The 13,752-nt window shown below is 42.5% G+C and overlaps 1 protein-coding gene and 2 long non-coding RNA genes across 31 annotated transcripts; 2 read left to right on the top strand and 1 right to left on the bottom strand.

Annotated features, from left to right (window-relative positions):
- Positions 1–2,659: 2,659 nt before the first annotated feature.
- LOC127009332 (uncharacterized) lies at positions 2,660–4,799 on the bottom strand. Of its 14 annotated transcripts, XR_007761850.1 has the most exons (7): positions 4,672–4,799; positions 4,480–4,606; positions 4,140–4,346; positions 4,004–4,071; positions 3,800–3,935; positions 3,443–3,595; positions 2,660–3,374 (listed from the first exon to the last, which is right to left on the bottom strand). It is a non-coding gene; the product is annotated as an uncharacterized LOC127009332 (long non-coding RNA). The 14 variants fall into 14 exon arrangements; XR_007761859.1 differs by lacking the exons at positions 3,443–3,595; positions 3,800–3,935 and having other exon boundaries at positions 2,660–3,391; positions 4,004–4,077; positions 4,214–4,346; positions 4,548–4,606; XR_007761861.1 differs by lacking the exons at positions 3,443–3,595; positions 3,800–3,935 and having other exon boundaries at positions 2,660–3,391; positions 4,004–4,077; positions 4,214–4,414; positions 4,548–4,606.
- Positions 3,217–4,857, top strand: LOC127009333 (uncharacterized). 16 transcript variants are annotated; one of them, XR_007761866.1, is made up of 5 exons: positions 3,217–3,365; positions 3,434–3,501; positions 3,842–3,977; positions 4,182–4,447; positions 4,646–4,755. It is a non-coding gene; the product is annotated as an uncharacterized LOC127009333 (long non-coding RNA). The 16 variants fall into 16 exon arrangements; XR_007761864.1 differs by lacking the exon at positions 3,434–3,501 and adding an exon at positions 4,448–4,645 and having other exon boundaries at positions 3,323–3,433; positions 3,910–4,045; positions 4,114–4,249; positions 4,714–4,857; XR_007761870.1 differs by lacking the exons at positions 3,434–3,501; positions 4,182–4,447 and adding exons at positions 4,114–4,181; positions 4,448–4,645 and having other exon boundaries at positions 3,323–3,433; positions 3,910–4,045; positions 4,714–4,857.
- Positions 4,858–9,823: 4,966 nt separating this feature from the next.
- LOC127009334 (DNA fragmentation factor subunit alpha-like) lies at positions 9,824–13,752 on the top strand. The gene is made up of 2 exons (XM_050882302.1): positions 9,824–9,901; positions 11,828–13,752. The coding sequence occupies exon 2, from the start codon at positions 11,837–11,839 to the stop codon at positions 12,365–12,367; it is 531 nt and encodes a 176-aa protein (XP_050738259.1). The 5' UTR covers positions 9,824–9,901; positions 11,828–11,836; the 3' UTR covers positions 12,368–13,752.

Below are 13,752 nucleotides of genomic sequence, written 5' to 3' on the forward strand. Positions count from 1 at the left end.
CACACACACACACACACACACACACACACACACACACACACACACACACACACACACACACACACACACACACACACACACACACCTGATCACCTTCACATGTTCAGCCCTCCTTTTTTTTTTCTTTTTTTCCTTCTTTGCTCCTTCCCTCCCGGCCTCCTTACCTCCCTCCGCCCACATCTTTTCTTCCTCCTCCTCCACCACCGCTCTCCTCTTCCTTCTCTCCCCTCCCTCTGTGCCTGCCTCTCTTGCATAAACCCATTTCAATTTTACATTCCCAATTTAATTTAGAGTATAGAATCTCAATCGAGGTGGTCCGATATTGGATATTTATGTAAATTGACCAAGGCAGACGGTGGGGTGAGGAAGGGAAGGGTGCAGAGGAAGAGGAGGAACAGGAGGAGGAGGAGGAGGAGGAGGAGGAGGAGGAGGAGGAGGAGGAGGGCGAGCATTGATTTCATATTGTTGGTCGTATGGTAGTTCTTGGTTGGCCTGACGCCGTGGATTGACAGACAGACAGACGGGCAGGAAGGGGGACACACGCCAATGGATAAGCTGATGACGTTGATAAACAGCCCGGCACGCGTCGTTTTGATTAGTAGGTGAACACATGATTAGGGAAATGGCCTTATTAGGGGGAGGTGCAGTTTGCTTGGCCGTACATACGTTTCGTGAAAGTTTATTCGGTAAGACAAAGGAAAAAGTAGGTACGGTAAAAAGTAAATAAGCAGATAAATTTATCCCTACATAAATAATAATGGTTAGATAAGTAATATAATGTGAGATATCATAAAGGAAGTATAGCAGGGAAAAAAAAACTTTACAGACGTGATGTTATAATACTCTAAATTATAAGAAAGATCGACATAAGTTTGCATTTATTAAGGTTTATGCTTGATTAGGTGTATAAATTAAAGTCGCATTTCTTACGTCTAGCGGCAGTCAGCGAGATAAACACAGAGGATTACAGCTTAACAAACAAATAGATTATAAAACCAAGTATTAGGCAACCAAAGACCTGGGAAACAATACCTGTGTGCGTGCGTGTGTGTATGTGTGTGTGTGTGTGTGTGTGGTCAAGTCTAACAAGTCTGTATTGCATTTTCTTAATAGGGCACACACACACACACACACACACACACACACACACACACACACACACACACACACACACACACACACACACACACACTCCGGTAGCTCAGTCGGTAGAGCGCTGCGCTGCAAGGCTTCACGGCCAAACAGGCGGCGGTTCAAGCCCCGCTCGGGCCGGATTCTTTCCGTTGACTAGGAGTGGTTACTGTCCCCGCTTGAGCAAGGGGGATGGGGTGTGTGGTGTGTGAGGTCCTGGCAGTACCCAGAGATCGACGATAATGAACCCTTCCTCATGTCGGGAGGGTACCTGCTTGCGAAAGCGAGTCCAACTCGTGATCACGCCTTGGTGAATTACACACACACACACACACACACACACACACACACACACACACACACACACACACACACACACACACACACACACACACACACACACACATTATTTTCAACTGGCTGCTTTCTGCTGTTTGGACATTTTTCACATTGACCAACTAGATATTTTTTCCTATGATTTTGCAGAAAGACCCAAACCATGATCTTATTGCATATTGCCAAAACATTTAAGGTCATTTTCCAGATTGACCACGGATTGGGTCTTTTTCGCGAAAATGACCAATTTCGCAATATGACCGTAAAACACACACACACACACACACACACACACACACAGCCAATCCCTTGCGCTCTGAGTGGAGGTTAAAGGGGCCCCCATTCCGCCTCTAAGGGTTCGGCGACTATAGTTACTTAATTAGGTAGTTACTTAAATAGTTAGTTAATAGATAGTCAAACAGTTATAGTTTATTAGTTAGATCATTAGATGGTTAATTACTTGAAGTTAGTTAGTTTGTTAGTTAGGTAGGTAGGCAGGTAGTTAAATAGTTAAATAGCTAGTCAAACAGCTATTACAGTTAGAAGTAGCTCGTTAGATAGTTAGTTTGATAGTTAGATAGTTAGTGGATCATTCTTTTTTTCAGTTTTTTTTGTTTTTTTGTCATGTGTTGATTTTGGTGTTGTGTTTGTAAATTGTATTTTTTGATGCTCTGTTTTATTTTAATATTGTCCTTATTTGGTGTCTTATTTATATCTTATCCCTTTCTTTGCTGTTTTTTTATATATCATCCATTTTGTGTTGTTGCGGTGGTCTGGATGAGCCTCTCTGTCTCCATAAAAGACTCACCCATAATTTAGTTGATGTTGATGTTAGGGGCGAAAAGTGGATGATGTGTGTCTGTATTTTATGCTTTTTATGTTTTAATTTACTATATTTTATTTATATATTTATTTATTTATTTGTTTTATTTGTTTATTTTTTGTTTTTGTTTTTATTGATTTTATTTGATTTTTTTGTTATTTTTTATTGGTGTTTTCTTTTCTTTCTTTTTTCTTTTTTCTTTCCTTTCCTTTTACTTTCTTTTATATATAATTTTAATGCTGTTCTTTTTGTTGCTGTTGTTTTTTGGTCGATGTTTTTTTCTTTGTTTATATCATCCTTCCTTGGTGTTCTTTGTTGGTCTGGGTGAGCCTCTTTCCTCCCAGAAGAGACCCACCCATAATTTTGGTGATGTTACTGAGGGCCGAAAGGTGGATGATGTTTGTTATATTTTTCTTTTCTTGATGTCTTGGTTTTCTTGTTCTTTTTCTTGATGTTTTTTTCTTTTTCGATATTTTTTTCTTTTCTATTTCTCTTTTTCATCCTTTCTTGATGTTCTTTTCTCTATCATCCTTTTGTTGATGTTCTTTGATGGTCTGAGTGAGCCTCTTTCCTCCCAGAAGAGACCCACCCATAATTTTGATGATGTTTGTCACGGTCGAAAGGTGGATGATGTTTCTTTGTATTTTTCTTTTCTTGATGTTGTTCTTTTATTGCTGTTACTTTTCTTTTTCGATGTTTTTTTCTGTTCTTTTTTCTTTTCTATATTTTTCGGTGATCTTTTCTATATCATCCCTTTTTGATGTTCTTTGGTCTGGATGAGCCTTTTTCTCCCCAGAAAAGACCCACCCATAATTTTGGTGATGTTAGTTAGGGCCTAATGGTGGATGATTTGTGTTTGGTTTTTCTTTTCTCGATGTTTCGTTTCAATATTTTCCTTTTTCTGGTATTCTTTTTCATTTTCTTTGGTGTTCCCAAAACGTGGATTGTCAACGACATCTAACGGGCACCACAAGCCCGGGTTTGTTGTTCGGAGTTTGCTCTCCTAGGTGAATTGCCTCCCACGGCTAACGAGCTCCACCTGCCCGGGTTTCTTGTTCGGAGTTTGCTCTCCTAGGTGAACTACCTACCACGGCTAACGAGCTCCACCTGCCCTGGTTTCTTGTTCGGAGTTTGCTCTCCTAGGTGAATTACCTACCACGGCTAACGAGCTCCACCTGCCCGGGTTTCTTGTTCGGAGTTTGCTCTCCTAGGTGAACTACCTACCACGGCTAACGAGCTCCACCTGCCCGGGTTTGTTGTTCGGAGTTTGCTCTCCTAGGTGAACTGCCTACCACGGCTAACGAGCTCCACCTGCCCAGGTTTGTTGTTCGGAGTTTGCTCTCCTAGGTGAATTACCTACCACGGCTAACGACCTCCACCTGCCCGGGTTTCTTGTTCGGAGTTTGCTCTCCTAGGTGAACTACCTACCACGGCTAACGACCTCCACCTGCCCGGGTTTGTTGTTCGGAGTTTGCTCTCCTAGGTGAACTACCTACCACGGCTAACGACCTCCACCTGCCCGGGTTTGTTGTTCGGAGTTTGCTCTCCTAGGTGAACTACCTACCACGGCTAACGAGCTCCACCTGCCCGGGTTTCTTGTTCGGAGTTTGCTCTCCTAGGTGAATTACCTACCACGGCTAACGACCTCCACCTGCCCGGGTTTCTTGTTCGGAGTTTGCTCTCCTAGGTGAACTGCCTACCACGGCTAACGACCTCCACCTGCCCGGGTTTCTTGTTCGGAGTTTGCTCTCCTAGGTGAATTGCCTACCACGGCTAACGACCTCCACCTGCCCGGGTTTGTTGTTCGGAGTTTGCTCTCCTAGGTGAACTGCCTACCACGGCTAACGACCTCCACCTGCCCGGGTTTGTTGTTCGGAGTTTGCTCTCCTAGGTGAATTACCTACCACGGCTAACGAGCTCCACCTGCCCGGGTTTGTTGTTCGGAGTTTGCTCTCCTAGGTGAATTGCCTACCACGGCTAACGAGCTCCACCTGCCCGGGTTTGTTTAGAGTTTGCTCTCCTAGGTGAATTGCCTGCCACGGCTAACGACCTCCACCTACCCGGGTTTGTTGTTCGGAGTTTGCTCTCCTAGGTGAATTGCCTACCACGGCTAACGACCTCCACCTGCCCGGGTTTGTTTAGAGTTTGCTCTCCTAGGTGAATTGCCTACCACGGCTAACGAGCTCCACCTGCCCGGGTTTGTTGTTCGGAGTTTGCTCTCCTAGGTGAATTGCCTACCACGGCTAACGAGCTCCACCTGCCCGGGTTTGTTTAGAGTTTGCTCTCCTAGGTGAATTGCCTGCCACGGCTAACGACCTCCACCTACCCGGGTTTGTTTAGAGTTTGCTCTCCTAGGTGAATTGCCTACCACGGCTAACGACCTCCACCTACCCGGGTTTGTTGTTCGGAGTTTGCTCTCCTAGGTGAATTGCCTACCACGGCTAACGACCTCCACCTGCCCGGGTTTGTTTAGAGTTTGCTCTCCTAGGTGAATTGCCTACCACGGCTAATGAGCCCCACCTGCCCGGGTTTGTTGTTCAGAGTTTGCTCTCTTAGGCATATTGCCTACCACGGCTATGGAACCCCACTGCTCGGCTTTGTAGCCGGAAGATCTCGGGCACCTTCGTCGGGCCCCGGGGGACGCATAGGCGCCCTGCCGGGAGCCCTCCACTCCTGCCACGCTCGCCAGGGAGACCTTGGGCTCGCTGGCGCTCCCCCGCCCCGCCAAGGCGAGGAGGGCGAATGCAAGAACTCGCTTCTTAAAACTACCAGACTGGATTATGAAATTAATAATATGTACCGAAAAGTCGCTGATCGCCGCGTTTATCGGTTCTGGGATGGAATGCCGACGGGCCTCAGGAACGCACACAAGCATCCAAGGGAATCCTCGCGACGGCTCGCGTCGCAGCGTCCGTTTCCCCTTCTTCTTACTTTCGATATTTCTTTTTTTATTATATTTTCCTTCTCCGAATGATTGAATGGTTTTATTTAGTAAGAATTAGTTCACCAATTAACATCTTTCAGGTTCTTTACATTTATATAGCTGATGAGATGAAACACGGGTGAGTGTGCTGCACTCACGAGGACGGCGGCCCACTAAAGTTTCTTAACATTTCTATTGGCGTCCCACTTCTGAAGGGTCGTCTGTTTATTTATTTTTCTCTTCTTCATTTAATTTTATTTCTCCCTTTCATTCATCCCTGCTCTCCATTTATATAGTTATTTCTTTTCCTTCTCTCTCTCTCTCTCTCTCTCTCTCTCTCTCTCTCTCTCTCTCTCTCTCTCTCTCTCTCTCTCTCTCTCTCTCTCTCTCTCTCTCTCTCTCTCTCTCTCTCTCTCTCTCTCTCTCTCTCTCTCTCTCTCTCTCTCACATTATTTTTGCAAAATCCGACTGATTGTTGTAAATTTCATTAATTCAATAATAATCAAGCTATTTTCAAGTTTTTATTTCACATGTACACTTGTTTACTGCTAGAGTGATGTCATCTAAGTTTTTTTCACATGTTCGTATTGTATACATTTTTCACTTCGACTGACCTATACATTTATACATTGTTAAAATATATGTAAGTTATTATGCTTTATGTGGCCTAAACCTGTCCCTTGTTATGTACTTTCTTTACGAGTCTTCAGGTCCTTAGAAAGCCTCGGTTTAATGGACCTGGCTTAAAACAAAAACTACATTTGTAATTTACCAATATGTATATAGGAAAGAAAGAAGATGAAGAAGAGAAGAAGGAAAATTTGAGAGGAGTGTGGAGTGGAGTGGAGTTGGAGATAAGAGTGAGGAGGTGTTAGTCCACCCTATAAGATGTGGAATATTAATGACGATAAGTATTAAGAAAAGATGTAATATTATAGCTGAAGGGAAGAGCCAATTAATGTGAAGAGTGGAGAAGGAGGAGGAGGAGGAGGAGGAGGAGGGGAGAAGTAGAAGAAAAAAAATGAAAATATTGAAGAAGAAAGAGATAAAGAGGATATGCAGAGGAAAAAGAAGAATGAAAATGGAAGAAAATAAAGAGGAGGAGGAGGAGGAGGAGGAGAAAGAGGGGAAAATAGAAGGGGATGAATTAAGGACGAAGAAAGATGTAAAGGAAGTTAAGAAGAATTAAAGGAAAAAGAAAAAGCAAGAAGGCGAAGAGGAGGAGAAGAAAGTAAAAAATAAGTAGTAGGGGATGAAAACAAGGAAGAAAAGAAGAAAAAATAAACATCCTCGGTCTATCCTTAACTCAAAATCTTAACTGGAAACTTCACATCTCCTCTCTCACTAAATCAGCTTCCTCGAGGCTGGGCGTTCTGTATCGTCTCCGCCAGTTCTTCTCCCCCGCGCAGTTGCTATCCATATACAGGGCCTTGTCCGCCCTCGTATGGAGTATGCATCTCACGTGTGGGGCGGCTCCACTCACACTGCTCTCCTGGACAGAGTGGAGTAAGGCTCTTCGTCTCATCAGCTCTCCTCCTCTTACTGATAGTCGTCTACCTCTTAAATTCCGCCGCCATGTTGCCTCTCTTTCTATCTTCTATAGATATTTTCACCCTGACTGCTCTTCTGAGCTTGCTAACTGCATGCCTCCCCCCCCCCCTCCTGCGGCCTCGCAACACGTACGCGACTTATTTACTCAAGCTCATCCCTTTGCTGTCCAAATCCCTTACGCACGAGTTAACCAGCATCTTCACTCTTTCATCCCTCACGCTGGTAAACTCTGGAACAATCTTTCTTCATCTGTATTTCCTCTTGCCTACGACTTGAACTTTTTCAAGAGGAGGGTATCAGGACACCTCTCCTCCCGAAATTGACCTATCTTTCGGCCACTCCTCTAACTCTTTTTGGGAGCAGTGAGTAGCGGTCTTTTTTTTTTTTTTTTCATTATTGTTTCCTTTTTTTATGCCCTTGACTGACTCCTTGCTGTAAAAAAAAGTAAAGAATGTCGATTATTCTTAAAAACTTTAGATAAAATGCTAATGGCACCACTTGACGCCGATGATCAAGATAAGAACAATTAAGTGCCGGAGAAACAAATTTCATTAAATTGATAGCTCTGTCAAGTAACTTTAAATGGCAATTAGCAGCAGGCATCCAAACAGGAGCACAATACTCAAAGTGGGGCAAAATGAATGCATAAAAAAATTTGATTACAGTTGAGTCACAAGCAAATATTTGAAAGGCCTTACAAAGTAAGTCTGTCTTCTGTGCAATAGTGGAAGACATGGAACGGATGTGCTTCTCAAATGTCATCATCAAGTGTAAGTAAACCTAAGAGCAAATATTTTTTTTCATACTCCAGCCAGGCTCCAGCCAGCCTCTCTTCCACATTCATCTCACAAATAAAGCTAATGAAGCTCCTCTTGTAACCTAACATTTTAGAATTACAATATGGAAGACAGGCTGGGATGGGAAAAATTAGTAACCCAGAGACTAGACTACAATGTCTTCCTAATTAAGTAATACTCGTAGGTAAAGTGGGGAGCATGTGATATTGCTGCTCGTTGCAACGGTGCCAATTTCCGCCTCCTTGACCTTTTGAGCCTGTGGTGGACTCGTATCCACTAGCCCGGGGACACATGACCCTATGCCGTCAGGATTCCCACAATTTACCTTCCCCAAGTTTCCCCAGCCAACCCGAAAGAAAGGATGAACAGGAGCAATAGCTGGGTAGGCTGTGCCGAAGGCATCTGATCGGACTCGAACCGGTGCCCCGAGGAGTGGTAAGCGGTCACCGAAACCACTCAGCTAGGGAGGCGCAGGGGCTGGGGTATAAAGAGAGAAAGCCCATTTTAACTCTCACTCTGCCCGGGAATAGAACCCAAAATTTCTATTCAACCGAGAAATTTCGGTTGCGAGTCGAGTGCCTAGCTCCCCCCCCCCCCCCCCCACCCCACACACACACACGAAATTATTTTCTAGATCCGCCACTGCTTGAGCCAGCAAGTCCACTCAACACATTGACTTTCTCGCTCCCAGATCGTCGGAGTAAATGAGCTCGTCTGCCTTATTTCTTCCACATATCATATGGTTTTACTTATTCAACTGCTGCAGTATATGCACTAAGGATGTATGTACAGGTTTTCATAGAAAAAAACACCAGCATTTCCTTGTTTTTATTCCGTAGAAGCTGAGCTGAAATGTTCCACACCCGCCTTGATCCCTCACACTTCCTCTGTATAGTATTCATTATATATTGACCCTGGCCTTACTTTTAATGTAGAAGGATGTACAGCCTTATATGTAAAGCGTCTCAGATGTGATAAAAACTCACTACGAGAAAACAGAGGGAAGTATTGGGGCAGCAAGGAGAAAAACTTACCCATGCGCAAATAATAGTCTATATTTGACTTGACGTCAACCAACTGTGTTACACAATCATGCATGTCACTGTTAGAGGTATATTAACCAGTAAATGGAGAAAATGCAACATAATGAGAATGAGAGAGAGGTAATGAGAATGATAATGAGAGAGAATGAGAATGAGAAAGAGAGAGATAATGAGAATTAGATAATAAGAATGAGAGAGAATGAGAGAATAAGAATGAGAGAATGAAAAGTAACGCTGTCAGGCAAATCATGAAAAGAGTGCCCGTGGGTTGAATCGACTCAGTAACTTGCCCATGTTTATACTCTTAATTTACAGGTTTAAAAAAAAAAACCTATGTGTTCATTGTACTTCTGATAGTACCCAAAGACCTCTACATTCCAGTAATGTGACCTGTTTGTGTGTAAAAGCCATGGGAGATGAATTATAGATTTCCTTAAAATTTCTACCAAGGAATCATTCGCATTCTTTTGTGTCGCTCTTTTTCAAGCTCAGTTTTCTTGCCTCCTATATAATGTTTCACCGTAAATATAATTTTGTCTTAACGATGAAACGTTATGCTGCCATCCCCGCCTCTGTGGGCGCAACGAAAGGCAGATCAAGCCGGCATGAAGGCAAAATGTTAAGGTGTGGGTGTCGCGCGTCCGGCCAGCCGGGCAATGTTATGGATGGACTTGAGGGAGGGGGCGGAGCAAAGCCCAGGCCAGGACTCCTTCACTTCTGTGACGTCATGCCCTTTCGATCCTTGTATTCTTCTTTCTTCCTCCAAGGCATCAACCATCTACAAGGCCAGAGTAAATTGTTTGCCACTATGAGTCGTATTTTAAAACATTTCGTCGCCCAAGTTCACATATTTGACAAGGCTTTCGTATGAGTTGAGGGCATATTTCCTCAGCTGCATGAACCTTAAGATGCAACCCGATTGATCCCTTCTTTGACCTTTAGAAATACATAGTTGACGTGAGAAGCGAAAGTGTCTTATAATACCGGCCTAAATGATTGGAAAAGACACACCAGCGAAGAGGAAAAATGTAAATTATATGATGCTGCAAAGGAGTCCAAACAACCCTACCCAGACACAGTAATTGGACACTTCCTTTTTGAACAGGAAAACATAGAAAAGAAACAAAGTACAGTGTGTGAGCTCTGTAAATTAAGACGAAAATCAATTTAAAGAGAAAATAAGTACCAAACATCCTTCAGGAGGCCCCGTTACAAAGGCACAGTAACGACGCAACACCACCAGCACCATCACCAACACCATCAACACCAACCACCACCCCAGCACAGCAGCCCCAAGGTGACCACCCCAGCACACTACCACGCCCATTTACCTGTTGTCAGAGCCTAGAGACATCCTGGGACACTTGACACTTCAGACATCCTGGGACACTTGACACCAGACATCCTGGGACACTTGACACTTCAGACATCCTGGGACACTTGACACTTCAGACATCCTGGGACACTTGACACTTCAGACATCCTGGGACACTTGACACTTCAGACATCCTGGGACACTTGACACTTCAGACATGCTGGGACAATTGACACTTCAGACATCCTGGGACACTTGACACCTCAGACACGCAGGGACACAACACTTCAGACACACAGGGACACAACACTTCAGACACGCAGGGACACTTAACATGAGACACATAGGGACACTTGACACTTCATCATGCCTTGCCAGGGGTCGAGGGGAGCACATACAACTCTTTCCTACCAGGAGGGTGGTTCCGCTTGGTCAAACCATCCTTCTAGAGGGGCAGAGGCCTCATAAATGCTCCTTCACTTCAACCTAACCTAGCCTTGTAACCTTGTGTCATGAATCCAACCAGCCTGCACCCACCTGGTAAGGCCACCACCCCACAACAGAAGTGGCTGAGGTTCAACACACAGCTGCTATGCCATTCAGATGAGCAGTTTATCATTTGTTTTACACTTAAAAGTGATAAATTATGTTGTATTTAAGATATGGGTGGATAAATCTGGAATTTTACCTGGAAATTATAAAAGTCATACAGAGCATTGGTATAAATAATGGATTAAAGAATATGTCACAAAGTGCAAGAATAAGTTTAGTTTGAATGAGCCCAAGGAGGGTGGATCAAAAACTTCACATGGAGGAGAATTCCAGCAGGGTATAACCTGACATGAGAAAACATGCATGTGAGCTTCCGTTTGACAGTTTTGTCTGAGTATATTTTAAACCTGCATCCTCTAGCGCAGCTGGAGTGTGGAGTCATAGTGAACAAATCAGACGACATTACACTCAAACCTTGAAAGATCTGATAATTAAGAATTATATCAGTTTACATTGTCAGGATATGAAAGTTTGGATAGACTAGTTATGTTTTGTCCATTGTTGTTGGACTGATTCCAGGAGATTAAGGTTGCCAATAAAGCCAGAATGCCACACCGAGGAGACAAACTCCAAGGTTGGAGACACGTCTGATGTGAGGAGACAAATTGTGAATGAAGGAGAGTGACACAAAGTAGACGGTAACAAGTTGGAAGCCAAACCAAGCCAAAAGTTTCTAATGTGTTGATGAAATTTCAACTTAAAATCTAATGTAACTCCCTAATCTTGATGGAATAGAATCCCTGAGCCCCTCCTTTTGCTCTCTGCAAGGTATTTATTACCAACTTATTTTTAGTGATCCAGAGTTATTTTAATGATAAAAATTCCTCAAGTACATGAGGTACTATTATTATCTAGAATTTTTAGCATCCCTTGCTACTCAATCACTTACCCCATGATCTTAACAAACATGTTTGGGTGAAGTACAAGAAACTAATGGGACAATTCAGACCTGTGGGCAATTTGTGGATAAGCAATAGAGGCTACATTGTGTGCCATTACAGAAAATGCATCAACCAGTGATTAATATGCATTCAAACAGCCTGTTAGTTACACAAACCTAATGTGAATCATGGGGTTTCAATTTATATAATCAAATAGGATTTGACATAGAAACATTTAAAGCTTAACACAAAGCCATCATGTGCCAAACCTTCAACCCTTAATGACCCAAAAAGTAATCAGCTGTGGCAATATATTCTGCCTAAAGTAGCAAGAGAAAGCCACTTCTGCCACCATGATGGTCCATGTGACACGAACTCAGTTAAGAAGCATTTTGCATTGGCATAGATTCTGACATTCCTACTATATTTTTTGTGACAGTCAGCCAAGGATATAAACAAACATTATGCATTACAGAAATAAACTATGAATAAACCAGTTCGAGTGTGGTCGCAAGACAGGAAGAGGAGGCATGGAGTGGTGGCAAGCAGCTTTGATGAAGCAATGCAAAAAGGAGCAGCCAAGCTTGGACTACCAGACCCAACCTCTGTCACCTTGGTGTTAGAAGAAGATGGAACTGTTGTGGATGAAGACTATTGGGAGACCATTCCTGCTGAAACAAAGCTCATTCTTTTGTCAGCTGATGAAGTATGGAAACCCTCGCCTCTATCAGTACCAAGCAATCTTTTGCTGGTCTCTGATGAAACTGATAGTGCAGCAGATGATGACCAAAAAGCTCGTAATCTTCTTAATGCTCTTCAACAAAATCCAGCTTCGGTAGCTTTATTGAGCTTATCTGACCTGGAGATAATCAAAGATGCAAATTTGAGCTCCACAGACTCGTCCCTACAGTTACAAGAATTATGCATTGAATTTTATGTTAAAAAGAAGCAAGAGACTGATGCATTGGAATTTGTTGATTTGCTTAAAGAACACTTGCAGGGAAATGAGAAGTAAATGTTATGAATAATGTTTTTTATATAAACTGGGTAAAATAATGCACTTTTATCGTAAAAATTATTTGTTAAAAGGAAAGTGCTGGGACCATGATAAAGTGTGTTAATGATCAAGGATTTATGCTACATGGCATGAAATCACAAGAGTGGGGGAAAATGTTTTAATGCATGATCAAATATTCTTGAATCCACATAGTGGTACCTTGCTAAACTTTTGCTAAAATAAAGAAAGCCATTGACCAAATATCAAGCTAGATGGATGATTACTGATAAGTATTATGACTGTTATTGTGTCTGAGATCCCTGCTGCTCAGTAACCTCCGTAAGACACAGTCAGAGGCTTAAGAGGAATTCGTTAATGCTTTTTAAAGTTTTTCAACAGCAGAAGTGTGTAATAGAGCACTACTGTTACTTATTAGTGGAACCTTTTGTACCATGTCGTGACGTGTGGTGCTGTTGTTGCAGCGAGCAGCTGCTCACAAATATGCTGACATAAGATGCTCATTTGGTTGTGTAGAGCTAGTGTTAAGGAGATAGTTTATGTTTCACAAACTTTTGTCTGGTATTTATTGACAAGAAAAGCAAGTATCATGGAAAATAGCAGAAGCATTTCATACCTTAAGGCATTGGAAGTTTTTCAGAACACATTTATTATTACTTTCCTGAAAGTGAATTATTTACTTACGTTGCAACATTCAGTTTAACATTCAGTCCACCTTAACTGTGTGGGCACATTCAGAATATAAAGTTCCAATTTATTAATCTTGCTCAAATAAACAAGGAAAAATTATAACCAGTACACACTGATAATCAAATCTTAGAAGCAACTTTAATGTGGCCAGAGTCGCAATCTCATCACTTTACAGTGAAAAGTCATTGGATAGTAAAATCTTAGGCACATGGGCTATTGACATGAAAGTCATGTGCAGATACAAATTTTTGAATCAAAACTACAAAATGTGAATTTTGTAATGTAATGACGCTTAATATCTGTGAAGTTTTCATATATTTATAACATATGTATATAATTCTTATCAACATTATTACTCTACCTATACACACACACACACACACACACACACACACACACTGTATTTGCTGGCATATAAGACACGTTTTAGAAAAAAAGTACATACCATGTGTATAATAGAGCAGAGACAGCGCCTCAGGGTGAGGGGTGCGAATGAGCGGCAGTAATACACTAAGCACACTATTTGTCCTTGGTTGTTGTGTTAAGTAAGTCCCCATTCAATGTCATTGGTAAGTTCTTGGTTCTTGGTGAAACAAGGAATAACAAAACTAGATTTACCATTGGCACAATTGGTACAAACTAAAGCCCCCTTTCCCAACCCTGGGGTTGTGACCCCAAGTGGGGTCGCCAAGCGT

The sequence above is a fragment of the Eriocheir sinensis genome, chromosome 40 (assembly GCF_024679095.1).
Source record: "Eriocheir sinensis breed Jianghai 21 chromosome 40, ASM2467909v1, whole genome shotgun sequence".
Classification (NCBI taxonomy): domain Eukaryota; kingdom Metazoa; phylum Arthropoda; class Malacostraca; order Decapoda; family Varunidae; genus Eriocheir; species Eriocheir sinensis.

Excerpts from the sequence above, each read along its gene's own strand:
- LOC127009334 (XM_050882302.1), top strand. The coding sequence starts at position 11,837 with ATGAATAAACCAGTTCGAGTGTGGTCGCAAGACAGGAAGAGGAGGCAT.